General features: G+C 41.7%; 1 protein-coding gene across 2 annotated transcripts; it reads left to right on the plus strand.

The window, feature by feature from the left end:
• The first annotated feature begins 390 nt into the window (after positions 1-390).
• LOC112236452 (transcription factor Sp5) lies at positions 391-9,130 on the plus strand. Of its 2 annotated transcripts, XM_042308242.1 has the most exons (4): positions 391-527; positions 3,871-4,027; positions 4,961-6,441; positions 8,058-9,130. In XM_042308242.1, exons 2-4 carry the CDS (start codon positions 3,889-3,891, stop codon positions 8,406-8,408), a joined length of 1,971 nt encoding a protein of 656 aa, XP_042164176.1. In that variant the 5' UTR covers positions 391-527; positions 3,871-3,888; the 3' UTR covers positions 8,409-9,130. The 2 variants fall into 2 exon arrangements, with proteins under 2 accessions (XP_042164176.1, XP_042164173.1); XM_042308239.1 differs by lacking the exon at positions 391-527 and having other exon boundaries at positions 3,890-6,441.
• Positions 9,131-18,430: the final 9,300 nt, after the last annotated feature.

The raw sequence follows: 18,430 nt of genomic DNA on the forward strand, positions 1-18,430 counted from the left end.
GTGTGTGTGTGGGAGAGACAGAGAGAGTGTAGGTAGAATATTGACCTTTCTTCTTTATTTGTATAGAGATGAACACTTGATTCTCACAACAATTAGGACACCCTGATAACTCTCTGTCATGCACACACACACACACACACACACAGATCCATCTTTTGCATTTTCTAAGGTTACATGCCCTTGGATTAAATGGTGATATGATCTCATACCATATACAGTAGCTGCCCACTGTTTACTCAACATGGATTGAGTCTAGTAGGTCCCAGAATGGTCCTTGCTATCCGGGATCCTTGGGACGTCTCTACACCATTAAAGTTTACATTTGGTTAAGGGTTAATTAAGGTATGGGTAGGGGTTAAAGTTAGGACGGCCCAAGGATCCCAGATAGAATTAACCGAAGCCGAATGCTGCGACGCCATGAGCTCCCACCTCTCTCTGCTTGCGGAGCAGGCAGCGCGCAGAATCTCCACTCCTAACTAGTCCGCCTCTCATTCATATTTGGTCCTCCGGAAGTATCCACAGCTCGGGTAAGCCAGTGTCTATGCAGAGAGTGACTTATGGGTGGAGTATGTAGTTTATTATCCAGTTTTAAATGTATGGGCAGTATACCGGGCGCATCCCACACCTGTTATATTGACAAGTGTATGTCCAGACAATTAAGTTAGTGAAATAAATTACAATATGCCGGTAAAGTTTCCTACATCGCCCTTTCTGCCAGCTGTCGGGCTGCGCTCCCTACAGGGCTCGAACCCTCGACTTGTAAAATGGCTGGTTGTGGGTGTATAGAGAGCAAGGGCAGTTATTACGGAAAAAAATATCAACATAATTTAGACAAATACCGCGGCGTCATTTAAAATAAGTGATCAGAATATATTACATGAAATGCAGTTAGCAAACATTGTCCCAGGTTCGAGGGTCGTGTCCATTGATGCGCAGTACATCCACAGATATGAAACAGGGTTTGGCTATTCGGACCTCGGACTGCGCGCAATGGCGTCTCCCATGAACAGCGACACTTTTTATTCCAACATAAATACAGTACAAGGATGGATAAGGGTTCAAAAGGAGGAAAACAAATATGATGTCGACCCAAACCCGTTGCCAGATATTTAACGAATGTCTTATTATGTATTAGACTATGGCAGACAAATGAAATTCTGAAATCGAAAGAAAAAATGGGCTTTACCCCCGGATAGTATGATTTCGCTGACATCATGCTCTCTTGAACCCTCCACTGCAGACTGTCGCGTTCATGCTATGTAGTATATTGGCGACTTTGTTTAGAGCCCGGTAAGCAAATGATATAAAACCAGTGAAGTCCATAATAACAGCCCGGTAAGCAAATGATATAAAACCAGTGAAGTCCATAATAACAGCCCGGTAAGCAAATGATATAAAACCAGTGAAGTCCATAATAACAGCCCGGTAAGCAAATGATATAAAACCAGTGAAGTCCATAATAACAGCCCGGTAAGCAAATGATATAAAACCAGTGAAGTCCATAATAACAGCCCGGTAAGCAAATGATATAAAACCAGTGAAGTCCATAATAACAGCCCGGTAAGCAAATTATATAAAACCAGTGAAGTCCATAATAACAGCCCGGTAAGCAAATGATATAAAACCAGTGAAGTCCATAATAACAGCAAATGTAATGCAAACCAGTGCGTAATTTACGCATGCTGCGTTACATTTTTAAGATTGACAATCATAGCAATTAAGCATATAAGGTAATCAATGATTGTAGAACATGAGACCACACGCTGTAGCCTTTAAAACAAATCTCGCCTCAAGTTATTGAGATAATAGCAGGAATTGGTATCGGTTTGAATGATGATAATGTTATTGATGATGATGATGAAGATCATTGATGATGATGACAATGTAATGGTGATGACGACAATGATGAGGTGGAAGGTGGTGGTAGGGATGTTATCTAGGTGATGGGGATGATTTAACCTAAAGTACCTTCAGAAAGTATTCATACCCCTGGACTTTTTACACATTTTGTTGTGTTACAAAGTGCGATTAAGATGGTTTTAATTGTCAGTTTTCCCCCCAACAATCTACACAAAATACTCTGTAATGTCAAAGTGGAAGAAAAATTCAAACATGTTTTTAATATATTTTTAAACAAATTAATGAAAATAAAACACTAAAATATCTTGATTAAAAAGTATTCAACCCCCTGAGTCAAAATCACCTTTGTTAAAATCACCTTTGGCAGCGATTACAGCTGTCAGACTTTCTGGGTAAGTCTCTAAGACATTTCCACACCTGGATTGTGCAACATTTTCCCATTATTATTTTCAAAATTATTTTAACTCTATCAAATTGGTGGTTGATCATTGCTAGAGAACCATTTTCAGAGCTTGCCATAGATTTTCAAGCATATTTAAGTCAACACTGTAACTCGGACACTCAGGAACATTCACTGTCTTCTTTGGTAAGCAACTCCAGTGTAGATTTGGCTTGTGTTTTAGGTTATTGTCCTGTTGAAAGGTGAATTCAATTCCCAGTGTCTGGTGGAAAGCAGACTGAACCAGGTTTTCCTCTAGTATTTTGTCTTAGTTCCATTCCGTAGCTTTTTTACCCTGAAAAACTCAGCAGTCCTTAACGATTACAAGCATACCCATAACATGATGCAGCCACCACTATGCTTGAAGATATGGAGAGTGGTACTCAGTAATGTGTTGTATTAGATTTGCCCCAAACAAAACACTTTGTATCCAAGACAAAAAGTGAATTGCACATTTTTTGCAGTATTACTTTAGTGCCTTGTTGCAAACAGGATTCATGTTTTGGAATATTTGCACATGCTTCCTTCTTTTCAATCTGTCAATTAGGTTAGGATTGTTGAGTAGCTACAATGTTGTTGATCCATCCTCAGTTTTCTCCTATCACAGCTATTCAACTCTGTAACTGTTTTAAAGTCACCATTGGTCTCATGGTGAAATCCCTGAGCGGTTTCCTTTCTCTCAGGCGACTGAGTTAGGAAGGACGCCTGTATCTTTGTAGTGACTGGGTGTATTGATACATCATCCAAAGTGTAATGAATAACTTCACCATGCTCAAATGGCCTTTTGTTTACCCTTTTACCAATAGATGCCCTTCTTTGCGAGGCATTGGAAATCTTCCCTGGTATTTGTGGTTGAATCTGTGTTTGAAATTCACTGCTCGACTGAGGGACCTTAGAGATAATTGGGGTACAGAGATGAGGTAATCATTCATGTTAAAAACTATTATTGCACAGAGATTGAGTCCATGCAATTTATTATGTGACCTGTTAAGCAATGTTTTACTCCTGGACTTATTTAGGTTTGCCATAACAAAGTGATTGAATACTTATTGACTCAAGACATTTCAGCTTTTCATTTTTAATGAATTTGTAAAAATGTTGAAAAACACAATTCCACTTGGACATTATGGGGTATTGTGTGGTAGGCCGGTGACAAAAATATCTACATTTAACCCATTTTCAATTCAGGTTTTAACACAAAAAAATGTGGAAAAAGTCAAAGGGTGTGAATACTTTCTGAAGGCCCTGTTTTTGTAGTAAAACAAGACTAGGAGTTTAAGAAATTCATTATAGCCTATTTAGTCTATGTGAATAGTTTGAGTCTAGGCATATTTCAGTATGCACAATGAAAGAACAAGTAAGATACTCTAACAACATGATACTAATTTAATCAACTTCCTCATTTTGCTGCTCTGATATCCTGTGAAACAGCATAAAGACACCTGGCCACCTCAGGACATCTTCCTTATCAACGAAGCCTATAGTCATTTGATTGACAAGTCCTTTTATTATTTGATTGTATTAATTCATATCTTGTTAAGATGATAAAATATTGAATCCCCATTTTACAGATTTAGGCATGTTCCAAAATGGATTCTCAACAGACAGGGGTTCTGACCAATGGTGGCTCAGATAACAGGAGTGTCTGCCAATCCTTGAAGAGATCGGGGACTGTGCCAGAGATCCATGAGGAGCCAGTGGACTCCTTGATCTTATCCTGCCCACCAGGTAACCTCCAATAATTCTCCCTTATACAGGTGTACTCCAGTACAGGTGTCCAATCAAAACCTTTTTAGGCCAAACGAGGAGGGGCTGGGAGACCGCCTGCGGGCTCAAACAACCAATCACAGTCAAGACTGGACATCCTGGTGTGTGCGATCAACCAATCAGAGTCAAATCAGACGTTCCTGGATTATGCAACAGGCCAATCACAGACTCTGCAGCTCTCATCTCTACCAAAGACGTGCCTCCCTCTGATTCTAAAGGGAGTAGGTTAGAAGCCAGAGCTGTTTGGTCTGGGACCAGTTGAAATGCCCTGACCTCCACTACTGTGACTTGTACGGGTCAGATGGAGGATGTGTGTGTTGAAGAGATAAAACACACGGAGGAGCCTCTATAGGATGGAGACAGAAGAGAGGGATGAGAGGAGAGATGGAGAGAGTGATGTTACACAACACAGGAATGGTAGTCCCATTGTCCCTGAAACGCCTCTCATCTCCGACACAGCCAAGGCAGAGAGGGATGGAGGGATAAGGGGGGAGAAAGAAAGGAAAGATAGAGAGGATGAGAGAGTGATCCCTCTTTTCCTACCCCCTAGTCGATGCCATGGTGGAAAAGAGAGACCAGGAGAGGATAGAGGAGAGAGAGCAGAGGCAGGGAAAGGAGTTTGGGGGAGAAGAGAAGAAGAGGAGGGAGAAGTATTGGATCTGAGCTTCCCTAAAAAGAGAGAGATTAAGGAGAGGAGCCTTTGGCATGAGAGCTCACTGCTTATGGAGGTAGATGAGGTAGAGGGGGATGGAGATAGGGACATTGTAGAGGAAGATGATGGTGATGATGAAGAGGATTCTATATTGATAATGGATGGAGCTGACATTTTGGGGGGACCTCTCTTGTCTCCCTTGTTCTTCTCTACCTCTGTTTTCACCTCCCTCTCTTCCATAGACTCTGAAAGTGAAGGTCTTCTCCTAATAGATGACCAGGGTATTCCATACACACTCACCCCTGAGGGGCACAAAGTGCCCCAAATGGACTCTTCCAGGCCAGACAACCCCCCCCCAAGCCAGCCAAAGGTGCAGTCCAACTCATTGGAGGTAGAGGATGACAGGTTGTCTCATATAACCACAGCATGGGTCACTTACCTCAGCCGAGGTTTAGTAAAAACTCCACACACACACAAGGAAAACACATGTCCCACTCCTGTTACGTCTATGAAACCCTCACAGAAGTCAGAACTTCAAAACAATACAGAACACTCAAAGAACCCAGAACTCTCACAGAATGCGGAACCCCCTAAGGTTCTAGATTCAGATGTGAAATCTGTTAGTGAGGCTAGTGCTGCTGTTTCCCAACCCTCTGGTTCTGCTGTACACCTCCAACCCCCTCAGCCCATCCAGATCCTTACTAACCCCTCCTCCAACACCCCCATCCTCCTCTTCCCCTCCTCCCCCCAGCTCTCCTCCATTCCCTTAACCAAGACTGATACCAACCCAGGCCTCCTGGCCTTCTCACTCCCCCTCTCCCTCACCCAGAACACTCCCAGTGCCTCTACCTCTATGTTCCTTCTCCTCTCCTCCTCCACCACCTCTTCCTCCGGTCAGTCTTTCTCTACCTCCACCCCCATTGCTCTCATTGACCCCTCCACCGGTCAGCTCTCCCAAATCACTGCCTCCTCTTCATCCCCTCTTTCTCTCTCTCTCTCTTCTGGTCAGCTCGCCACATCAGTGTCATCCCTCCCGGCCAATCCCTCCCACCCAGTTATTAGAACGACACCCAACAACTCCCCTACCATCCAATCAAGAGAGAGTCCCATCGTTAACCCTCCCGCCCCCCTGACCTCCCCCTCTGTGGTCTCCTCCCCTCCCTCCAAGCAGCCCAGTGCTGATGGCAGTTCTAAAGCAGTTCTACTCAGCTCACCTCCTCACAAACACACTGAACCAAACTGTTGTGACCCCAACACCGATCATCAGTCGCTATCTACTGAAGAAACCCAAATGGAGTCTGTCCCAAATGGGTCATCTCCTACTAAAGCCCCTCCCCTTACACACCCGCAATCCCCTTCTCTGTCCTTTGACTTCAGTTTGGAGGCATCCGACCAATCAAAAGCCCCAGAGTCAAAGCACACCTCCCTCCCATGGGACGACCATCTCTACTTCTCCTCTGCCACCGCTCCTCCCTCCCCTCCCCTTGCCCCCATCTTCCCCTCCAGCGGACCCAGGAACCTGAACCCCCTGGACCCTCTGGACCCCCTGTCCCCAGCCTCCTCTCCCTCCTCTGGGCCACGAAGGGTCCTCTACTGCCCTCTCTGCCCCAGGATCTTCTACTACCTGTCTGACCTGGAGCGTCACTCCATCACCCACTCTCAGAACAAACCCCATGTCTGCCTGCAGTGTGGCAAGGCCTTCAAACGCTCCAGCCATTTGCAGGTGAGCTTAGTTGTTCATAAATGTTTGAATTGTGGTGTGGTGATTTGGTGGGCTCATGATGACATGTTGTTTTCAAATCAAATAAAAAATGTTTTGTCACATGCACCGTATACAACAGGTTACAGTGAAACCTTACAGTGAAATGCTTACTTACAAGCCCCTAACCAACAATGCAGTTTAAAAATATAATACAAAAAATAAACAAGAAATAAAATAAGAAATAAAAGTAACAAATAATTAAATTAAAGAGCAGCAGTAAAATGAGGGGGTACCGGTACAGAGGTAACTGAGGTAATATGTTCATGTAGGAAGAAAGTAAAGATAATAACAGAGAGTAGCAGCAATGCAAATAATCTGGGTAGCCATTTGATTAGATTTTCAGGAGTCTTATGGTTTGGGGGTAAAAACTGTTTAGAAGCCTCTTGGACCTAGACTTGGTGCTCCAGTACCACACCTAGCAACCTTGGTTAGCACGCACTGCACCCGGCCCCCCACAGGAGTTGCTGGTGCGCGATGAGACAAGGATTTCCCTAATGGCCAAACCCTCCCTAACCCGGACGAAGCTAGGCCAATTGTGCGTCGCCCCACGGACCTCCCGGTCACGTCCGGTTACAACAGAGCCTGGGTGCGAACCCAGAGTACATGACTGCAGCGCCCTTAACCCTTAACCACTGCGTTGTACAGCGCCCTTAACCACTGCGCCACCCGGGAGGCCCCCTGTACCATGATAGTTTGTTGGTGATGTGGACACCAAGGAACTTGATGCTCTCAAACTGCTCCACTACAGCCTGTCGATGAGAATGGGGGCGTGCTCGGTCCTCCTTTTCCTGTAGTCCACAATCATCTCCTTTGACTTGATCACGTTGAGGTTGTTGTCCTGGCACCACACGGCCAGGTCTCTGACCTCCTCCCTATAGGCTGTCTCGTGGTTGTTGGTGATCAGGCCTACCACTGTTGTGTCATCCTCAAACTTAATGATGGTGTTGGAGTCGTGCCTGGCCGTGCAGTCATGAGTGAACAGGGAGTACAGGAGGGGACTGAGCATGCACCCCTGAGGGGCACCTGTGTTGAGGATCATTGTGGCGGCTGTGTTGTTACCTAATCTTACCACCTAGGGGCGGCCCGTCAGGAAGTCCAGGATCCAGTTGCAGAGGGAGGTGTTTAGTCCCAGTGTCCTTAGCTTAGTGATGAGCTTGAGGGCACTATGGTGTTGAACGCTGAGCTGTAGTCAATGAATAGCATTCTCATGTAGGTGTTCCTTTTGTCCAGGTGGGAAAGGGCAGTGTGGAGTGCAATAGAGATTACATCATGTGTGGATCTGTTAGGGTGGTATGCAAATTGGAGTGGGTCTAGGGTTTCTGGGATAATGGTGTTGATGTGAGCCTTGACCAGCCTTTCAAAGCACTTCATAGCTACAGATGTGAGTGCTATGGGTTGGTAGTCATTTAGGCAGGTTATCTGTTTTGATTGTGTTTGAAGTGGAACTAGGTCCGATTTCAGATTTCATCTTGTAATGACTGCTATGTAATAAGTAGGTATAAACATATCATAATATATGAACATGAATGTATAGTATTATCTAACAAACGTGACCCTTGTCCTTTGACCCTGAACAGAGACACAAGCACATTCACACGGGTGAGAGGAACTTTGTGTGCCCCATCTGCTCCAAGCGTTTCAGGGAGGCAGGCGAGCTGCAGCGCCATCAGAGGGTACACACAGGAGAGAAGCCCTACCAGTGCCCGCTGTGCCACACACGCTTCGCAGAGCGCAACACCCTGCGTCGACACACCAGACGCAAACACCCTTACCACCAGGCAGCCATGGAGATGCTGTCCGAGAGAGGAGCAAGGGGAGGAGGAAGAGAAGGAGGGGATGAAGATGAGGGCACAGAAGAGTGGTATAGTTCCACTGTGTCCAACTTGGACAACTCTGACTCTGAACCAGATTCTGAGGTCACTTCCTGAGGCTGATCCTCTTGAATAAAGGAAAGGAGGAGGAGGAGGAAAAGAAGGAGGAGGAGGAGGAGAGAAAAGGTGCTGTAGCTTCACTGTTTTCGACTTGGACAACTCTGACTCTGAACCAGATTCTGAGGTCACTTCCTGAGGCTGATCCTCTTGAATAAAGGAAAGGAGAAGAGGAGGAGAAGAAGGAGGAGGAGGAAGAGGAGAAGGAGGAGGAGGTGGAGAAGGCGAAGGAGGAGGAGGGGGAGAGCAAAGGTGCTGTAGCTTCACTGTTTTCGACTTGGACAACTCTGACTCTGAAAGGGATTGAAAATGACTTTTGAATGATAAGTACCAGAACAGTACTTTCCAATGAGAACATTGCTTATATTTATTTATTAATTTCTCTTGAATGTATTTTATTTCCATTCCCTTACAGGGTCTGAAAATGATCACTGATCTCATGAATCATTTCCCATCAAGTATTCCTTCGATTTTCGTTGTTTGCACAACTATAGGGCGGAAAATGTTAATGGACATTCTAAAAAGGTGACACTTTGACATTCTGCTATAACAATACATTTGCACTACCAAAGTACAAACAATTATGTTGTAAAAAGCGGTCACAATGTTTTATTGTAAAATTGTTCTTTATTACTATATTTTTTTCTTCTCTTGTGGGAGCTGTACTTACTATTGAGTGAGATTATTAAACTTTCTTACTATTAAAGACACTGTCGTTTGCACATTTGAAAATTGGATTTTGTGTTCAAATTTGAGAACAATAGCCTCTAATTTGTCCTTTTTTACATGGTTTTTACATTGTGATTTCTGCTGCCTATGCCTTCAAAACAAGGTGCCCTATTTTGTTAAATGCATAGAACAGAATTCTGACCAATTTTTTGTTGTTGCTGATTGCACCACTGATGCAATTGAAGCTTGCTAATCATGTTAACTTATTTCAGTTAAACCTCCCTGTGTGTGTACAGTGCCTTCAGAAAGTGTTCATACACCTTGAGTTATTTCACATTTTGTTGTGTTACGGCCTGAATAAAACAATGTATTAAAAATATGATTTTCTCATACACACAATACCCCATCATGAAAAAGTGAAAACGTGTTTTGAGAAATGTTTGCAAATGTATTGAAAATGAAAAACTGTTAGGAATTTTATGAATAATGACTAAACAATGTGTACATTTAAAATAGAACTATAACTAATTACAATATATGTTTTACAATATCTGATTAATAATGTTAGTTCCTAAGAAAGAGGTTATGTAGCATGGACAAGGGGTAATTGGAAATGATAACCATTGTGGAAGAAGGAATGTATGTGTGTGTGTCTAAAGTAAGCAAAGAGAATCATTAACCTATGTTTGAACTGACTCAGCTATAACTGTGGATATAAAATAAGACAGCGAGAGCCCCTCCAGGTTTTCCTTATCTGGAACTGTCTGCTAAGTGGTAATAAACTATGGTGAGACTTCAGGAGTAAATCCAGATATAGTGTGTCAGGTATGTGCGCTTGTGAGTTGGAATGAACTTTTGAAGCTGCTTTGTCCTGGTCGGAGAGGAGGAAGGACATTTTAAAACCTATGACGTCATATGTAATATATAAACTGATGTACATGTTACTATGATCAGCTCTCTCGAGAATAAATGCTATTGGCTAATTTTGGTAGACTGGTCTCTGTCCATTTTATGCAAATAAGGATCTTACAAATTCTTAGAAACAGACAGAGTGATTTAAATTGAATTGGTTAATGAACACATATAGGAATTGTTGAATTCCTTTGACAAAAACATAAATATCTAATTTACATAAGTGTTCACACACCTGAGTCAATACATGTTGGAATCACCTTTAGCAGTGATTACAGCTGTGAATCTCTCTGGGTCTCTAAGAGCTTTGCACACCTGGATTATACATAATTTGCACATTATTATTTTTACAATTCTTTAAGCTTTGTCAAGTTGGTTGTTGATCATTACTAGATACACATTTTCAAGTCTTGCCATAGATTTTCAAGACGATTTAAGTCAAAACTGGAAAGCAGACTGAACCAGGTTTTCCTCTAGGATTTTGCCTGTTCTTAACTTTATGTCCTGACTAAAAAAAGTGTTATGTTTGGGGCAAATCGAACACAATACATCAGAGTACCACTCTTCATATTTTTAAGCACAGTGGTGGCTGCATCATGGTATGGGTATGCTTGTCATCAGCAAAGGCTAGGGAGTGTTTTAGGATAAAAATGAATGGAATAGAGTTAATTTCTTTGCCACATTTTTTAAAATGTTTTTTTTAAATGCCTTATTGCAAACAGGATGCATCTTTGGAATATTTTTTATTCTGTACAGGCTTCCTTTTTTTCACTCTGTCATTTAGACAACCTGGTCTCAGAGCATTTCATATTATTCTGTAGGTAAATCCGCAATGCTCCATTTAATATCATATGTTCCGTTTCGTATGGTATGTATACATTTGTGGATGTCCATCATCCATTTCGTTTGATATGTTATGAATGGAAATTGGTATAATGTGTTAGGAATTTCCAAAACGTACAATATGTTACTAATTTGCAAAACTCCTGATATGTTACAAATTCTAATTTGTTGTGGTTAACGTTAGCTAGGGGGCTAATGCTAACATTAGCTAGCTGGCTAACATTAGCTAGGCTAGGGGTTAGGTTAGCGTTAGGATTCAGTTTAGGAGTTAGGTTAAAGAGTTAGGGTTAGGGTTAGGGTTAGGGTTAGGAGAAGAGTTAGCTAACATGTTGTTGCAAAGTAGCTAAAAAGTATTAAGTAGTTGAAAAGTTGCTAAAATGCTAAAGTTGTCCGTGATGAGATTTAACACAAAACGTTTGGGTTGCTAGACGTTCGCATTGTATGCCTACCCATCCACCCTGACCAATCACCCTCCTTTTGGTTTTGCCTTCAGTAACCTTCTGTCTTATGTAACCAAGTCTATGTCAGGTAAGAGTAATGTTAATGAATCACCGTCATGTGTTTTGAAGGACTCTGTTGCTATATATGACAAAACTGAAATGCTGAATTGTTTCAATGAGCACTTTGTATCATCTGGTAGGCTGTTTGAGTCAGTGTCCTCTGTCTCTGTACAACCCTGTGTGGATGAACCAGTGAGAGCTGGTCAAACCTTTAGCTTTTTGCCATTCTCAGTGCAGGTGGTACATAAAGCCCTGAAATCCTTAGATCAGAGAAAGCCTGCAGGTCCTGATCTTTTGGATCCCTGCTTTTTAAATCTGGCAGCTGATTTCATAGCTGAACCACTTACATCTCTGTTCAATCTAACCCTGGAATGCAATGAAATTCCAAAGATCTGGAAATCAGCATTTGTCCTACCACTTTTAAAAGGGGGAGATCCAACTCTTTTAAACAATTATAGGCCGATCTCAAAGCTGTCACCCCTGGTGAAAATACTTGAAACCCTTGTAAGTGAACAGCTAACAGCTTGTAAGTGAACAGCTAAGAGGTGTTATTTATTAACTCTATTCTATCAATGTACCAATCGGGCTTCAGGAAGAAGCATAGCACAATTACAGCAGCCATGAAGGTTTTAAATGATATCACTGAAGCCATTAACAAAAAACAACACTGTGTCTCACTTTTTATTGATCTCTTTAAGGCTTTTGATACAGTTGATCATGATATACCAAGGCAGAGATTGTCAGGTGTAGGTCTTTCGGAGCATGCAGTTGCATGGTTTGCTAACTATCTGTCTGATAGAACTCAGTGCACTCAATTTGATGGGTTTATGTCTGTTAAATTGTCTGTCTTGAATGGTGTGCCCCAAGGCTCTGTACTTGGTCCTCTCTTATTCACTATTTAAATAAATGATTTAGACAAAAATGTCCAAAATGCACAACTTCATTTTTATGCTGATGATACTGTTATTTACTGTTGTGCCTCGTCTCTTACAAAAGCTTTCCAGAACATGCAAACTGCTTTTTATACTGTTCAACATACCTTGTGTCAATTGAAGCTTATCCTCAATACTGACAAAACTAAACTAATGGTGTTTTCTAATGCAAGAAATAGACCTCTGAACCTTTTACCTATTACTACCTGTCAGGTCAAGGAGATTGAGGTTGTAACCTCATATAAATATATGGAATTTTAATTGATGACGGCCTCTCTTTTAAATGGCATATTCAACAACTTACAAAAAAAATTGAAGCTGAAATTGGGATTTTATTTTAGGAATAAGACCTGTTTTTCTTTTGAAGCCAGAAGGAGGCTAGTATCAGCTACATTTATGCCTTTACTAGACTATGGGTATATTTAAGTCTAGGTAAGTCTATGGTTGCCTAGAGTGGTTCTCAATCAGAGGCAGGTGTTTATCGTGGTCTCTGATTGAGAACCATATTTAGGCAGCCATATTCTTTGAATATTTCGTGGGTGATTGTTTCCTGTCTCTGTGTTTTGTACCAGTTAGGACTGTTTCGGTTTTTCCACGTTTTCTTGTTTTGTTTATGTATATTGTTCACGTTATCATCTTTATTAAAGATGTTCAACCATAACCACGCTGCACTTTGGTCCTCCTCTCCTTCCCAGGAAGAAAACCGTAACAGAATCACCCACCACAACAGGACCAAGCGGCGTGGTGACAGGCAGCGGCAGCAGGAGCAGCTCAAAGATGAATGGACATGGGAGGACGAATTGGACAGTAAAGGACCCTGGGCACAGCCAGGAGAATATCGCCGCCCCAAAGAGGAGCTGGAGGCAGCGAAGGCGGAGAGGCGCTGGTATGAGGAGGCAGCACGGCAGCGTGGATGGAAGCCCGAGAGTCAGACCCAAACATTTCTTGGGGGGGGCACACAGGGAGTATGGCGAAGCCAGGTAGGAGACCTGCGCCAACTTCCTGTGCTTACCGGGGGGTTAGAGAGACCAGGCAGGCACCGTGTTATGCTGTGGAGCGCACGGTGTCCCCAGTGCGGGTGCATAGCCCAGTGCGGTACATACCAGCTCCTCGTATTGGCCGGGCTAGAGTGGGCATCGAGCCAGGTGGCATGAAGCCGGCTCTACGCATCTGGTCTCCAGTGCGTCTCCTTGGGCCGGCGTACATGGCACCAGCCTTACGCATGGTGTCCCTGGTTCGCCTGCACGGGCTATTCCACCTCGCCGCACTGGCAGGGCGACCAGGAGCATTCAACCAGGTAAGGTTGGGCAGGCTCGGTGCTCAAGAGCTCCAGTGCGCCTGCACGGTCCGGTCTATCCAGTACCACCTCCACGCATCAGCCCTCATGTGGTAGCTTCCCGCACCAGGCTTCCTGTGCGTGTCCTCAGCCCAGTACCACCAGTACCAGCACCACGCATCAGGCCTACAGTGCGCCTCGCCTCTCCAGCGCTGTCGGAGTCTCCCGCCTGTTCAGCGCAGCCAGAGCCTTCCTCCTCTCCTCGACCTCTCACTCCTGAGCTTCCTCTCACTCCTGAGCTTCCCCACAGTCCCGAGCTGCCTCAGTCCCGAGCTGCCCCTCAGTCCCGATCTGCTCCTCAGTCCAGTGGGTTTCTGGGTGAGGACTACTAGGCCATGGTCGGCGGCGAGGGTGGACTATCCAGGGACGTGAGGAGAGGGGACTAAGACATTAATTGAGTGGGGTCCACGTCCCGCGCCGGAGCCGCCACCATGGACAGACGCCCACCCGGACCCTCCCTATTTGTTTTGAGGTGCGTTCGGGAGTCCGCACCTTAGGGGGGGGTTCTGTCACGCCCTGGTCGAAGTATTTTGTGTTTATCTTTATTTATTTGGTCAGGCCAGGGTGTGGCATGGGGTTTTTGTATGTGGTGTGTATATATGGGGGATTGTAGCTAGTGGGGTGTTCTAGATAAGTCTATGGCTGTCTGAAGTGGTTCTCAATCAGAGGCAGGTGTTTATCGTTGTCTCTGATTGGGAACCATATTTAGGCAGCCATATTCTTTGAGTTTGGTGTGGGTGATTGTCCTTAGTGTCTTTGTTCCTGTCGCTGTGTTAGTTGACACAAGTATAGGCTGTTTCGGTTTTCGTTACGTTTATTGTTTTGTAGTGTTTTGTGTGTATTCGTGTTACGTTTGTTTGATTAAACATGGATCGCAATCTACACGCTGCATTTTGGTCCGACTCTCCTTCACCACAAGAGAACCGTTACAATTACAATACAGCACTATTCTCCAATACTGTGTTACTCTAGATTATTACAATACAGCACTGTTCTCCCATACTGTGTTAGTCTAGATTATTACACTACAGCACTATTCTCCAATACTGTGTTAGTCTAGATTATTACACTACAGCACTGTTCTCCAATACTGTGTTAGTCTAGATTATTACAATACAGCACTGTTCTCCAATACTGTGTTACTCTAGATTATTACACTACAGCACTATTCTCCAATACTGTGTTAGTCTAGATTATTACAATACAGCACTGTTCTCCAATACTGTGTTAGTCTAGATTATTACACTACAGCACTATTCTCCAATACTGTGTTAGTCTAGATTATTACACTACAGCACTGTTCTCCAATACTGTGTTAGTCTAGATTATTACAATACAGCACTATTCTCCAATACTGTGTTACTCTAGATTATTACACTACAGCACTGTTCTCCAATACTGTGTTAGTCTAGATTATTACAATACAGCACTATTCTCCAATACTGTGTTAGTCTAGATTATTACACTACAGCACTATTCTCCAATACTGTGTTAGTCTAGATTATTACACTACAGCACTGTTCTCCAATACTGTGTTAGTCTAGATTATTACACTACAGCACTGTTCTCCAAAAATGTGTTACTCTAGATTATTACAATACAGCACTGTTCTCCAATACTGTGTTTTTGCTATATTATTACACTACAGCACTGTTCTCCAATACTGTGTTAGTCTAGATTATTACACTACAGCACTGTTCTCCAATACTGCGTTAATCTAGATTACACTACAGCACTGTTCTCCAATACTGTGTTAGTCTAGATTATTACACTACAGCACTGTTCTCCAATACTGTGTTAGTCTAGATTATTACACTACAGCACTGTTCTCCAATACTGTGTTAGTCTAGATTATTAAACTACAGCACTGTTCTCCAATACTGTGTTTTTGCTATATTATTACACTACAGCACTGTTCTCCAATACTGTGTTAGTCTAGATTATTAAACTACAGCACTGTTCTCCAATACTGTGTTTTTGCTATATTATTACACTACAGCACTGTTCTCCAAAAATGTGTTACTCTATATTATTAAACTACAGCACTGTTCTCCAATACTGTGTTTTTGCTATATTATTACACTACAGCACTGTTCTCCAATACTGTGTTAGTCTAGATTATTACACTACAGCACTGTTCTCCAATACTGTGTTAGTCTAGATTATTAAACTACAGCACTGTTCTCCAATACTGTGTTTTTGCTATATTATTACACTACAGCACTGTTCTCCAATACTGTGTTTTTGCTATATTATTACACTACAGCACTGTTCTCCAATACTGTGTTACTCTAGATTATTAAACTACAGCACTGTTCTCCAATACTGTGTTTTTGCTATATTATTACACTACAGCACTGTTCTCCAATACTGTGTTAGTCTAGATTATTAAACTACAGCACTGTTCTCCAATACTGTGTTAGTCTAGATTATTACAATACAGCACTGTTCTCCAATACTGTGTTAGTCTATATTATTAAACTACAGCACTGTTCTCCAATACTGTGTTAGTCTAGATTATTACAATACAGCACTGTTCTCCAATACTGTGTTAGTCTAGATTATTACAATACAGCACTGTTCTCCAATACTGTGTTAGTCTAGATTATTACAATACAGCACTGTTCTCCAATACTGTGTTAGTCTAGATTATTAAACTACAGCACTGTTCTCCAATACTGTGTTAGTCTAGATTATTAAACTACAGCACTGTTCTCCAATACTGTGTTAGTCTAGATTATTACAATACAGCACTGTTCTCCAATACTGTGTTTTTGCTATATTATTACACTACAGCACTGTTCTCCAAAAATGTGTTACTCTAGATTATTACACTACAGCACTGTTCTCCAAAAATGTGTTACTCTAGATTATTACAATACAGCACTATTCTCCAATACTGTGTTAGTCTAGATTATTACACTACAGCACTGTTCTCCAAAAATGTGTTACTCTAGATTATTACAATACAGCACTATTCTCCAATACTGTGTTAGTCTAGATTATTACACTACAGCACTATTCTCCAATACTGTGTTAGTCTAGATTATTACACTACAGCACTATTCTCCAATACTGTGTTAGTCTAGATTATTACACTACAGCACTGTTCTCCAATACTGTGTTACTCTATATTATTACAATACAGCACTGTTCTCCAAAAATGTGTTACTCTAGATTATTACACTACAGCACTATTCTCCAATACTGTGTTTTTGCTATATTATTACACTACAGCACTGTTCTCCAATACTGTGTTAGTCTAGATTATTAAACTACAGCACTGTTCTCCAATACTGTGTTTTTGCTATATTATTACACTACAGCACTGTTCTCCAATACTGTGTTAGTCTAGATTATTAAACTACAGCACTGTTCTCCAATACTGTGTTTTTGCTATATTATTACACTACAGCACTGTTCTCCAATACTGTGTTTTTGCTATATTATTACACTACAGCACTGTTCTCCAATACTGTGTTTTTGCTATATTATTACACTACAGCACTGTTCTCCAATACTGTGTTACTCTAGATTATTAAACTACAGCACTGTTCTCCAATACTGTGTTTTTGCTATATTATTACACTACAGCACTGTTCTCCAAAAATGTGTTACTCTATATTATTAAACTACAGCACTGTTCTCCAATACTGTGTTTTTTGCTATATTATTACACTACAGCACTGTTCTCCAATACTGTGTTAGTCTAGATTATTACACTACAGCACTGTTCTCCAATACTGTGTTACTCTAGATTATTAAACTACAGCACTGTTCTCCAATACTGTGTTTTTGCTATATTATTACACTACAGCACTGTTCTCCAATACTGTGTTACTCTAGATTATTAAACTACAGCACTGTTCTCCAATACTGTGTTAGTCTAGATTATTACACTACAGCACTGTTCTCCAATACTGTGTTAGTCTAGATTATTACACTACAGCACTGTTCTCCAATACTGTGTTAGTCTAGATTATTACAATACAGCACTGTTCTCCAATACTGTGTTAGTCTAGATTATTAAACTACAGCACTGTTCTCCAATACTGTGTTAGTCTAGATTATTACACTACAGCACTATTCTCCAATACTGTGTTTTTGCTATATTATTACACTACAGCACTGTTCTCCAATACTGTGTTACTCTAGATTATTACACTACAGCACTGTTCTCCAATACTGTGTTAGTCTAGATTATTACACTACAGCACTGTTCTCCAATACTGTGTTTTTGCTATATTATTACAATACAGCACTATTCTCCAATACTGTGTTAGTCTAGATTATTACACTACAGCACTGTTCTCCAGTACTGTGTTACTCTAGATTATTACACTACAGCACTGTTCTCCAATACTGTGTTAGTCTAGATTATTACACTACAGCACTATTCTCCAATACTGTGTTTTTGCTATATTATTACAATACAGCACTATTCTCCAATACTGTGTTAGTCTAGATTATTACACTACAGCACTGTTCTCCAGTACTGTGTTACTCTAGATTATTACACTACAGCACTGTTCTCCAATACTGTGTTAGTCTAGATTATTACACTACAGCACTATTCTCCAATACTGTGTTAGTCTAGATTATTACACTACAGCACTGTTCTCCAATACTGTGTTAGTCTAGATTATTACACTACAGCACTATTCTCCAATACTGTGTTAGTCTAGATTATTACACTACAGCACTATTCTCCAATACTGTGTTACTCTAGATTATTACAAGCCACCTTAACTTTTCTGGTGATTCACCAAATGTATAAAGTACAGAATCAAATTTTTTGTATTTACCCATAAGGCACAAGCCCATGATGCA

Source organism: Oncorhynchus tshawytscha, linkage group LG03, assembly GCF_018296145.1.
Source record: "Oncorhynchus tshawytscha isolate Ot180627B linkage group LG03, Otsh_v2.0, whole genome shotgun sequence".
Lineage (NCBI taxonomy): Eukaryota > Metazoa > Chordata > Actinopteri > Salmoniformes > Salmonidae > Oncorhynchus > Oncorhynchus tshawytscha.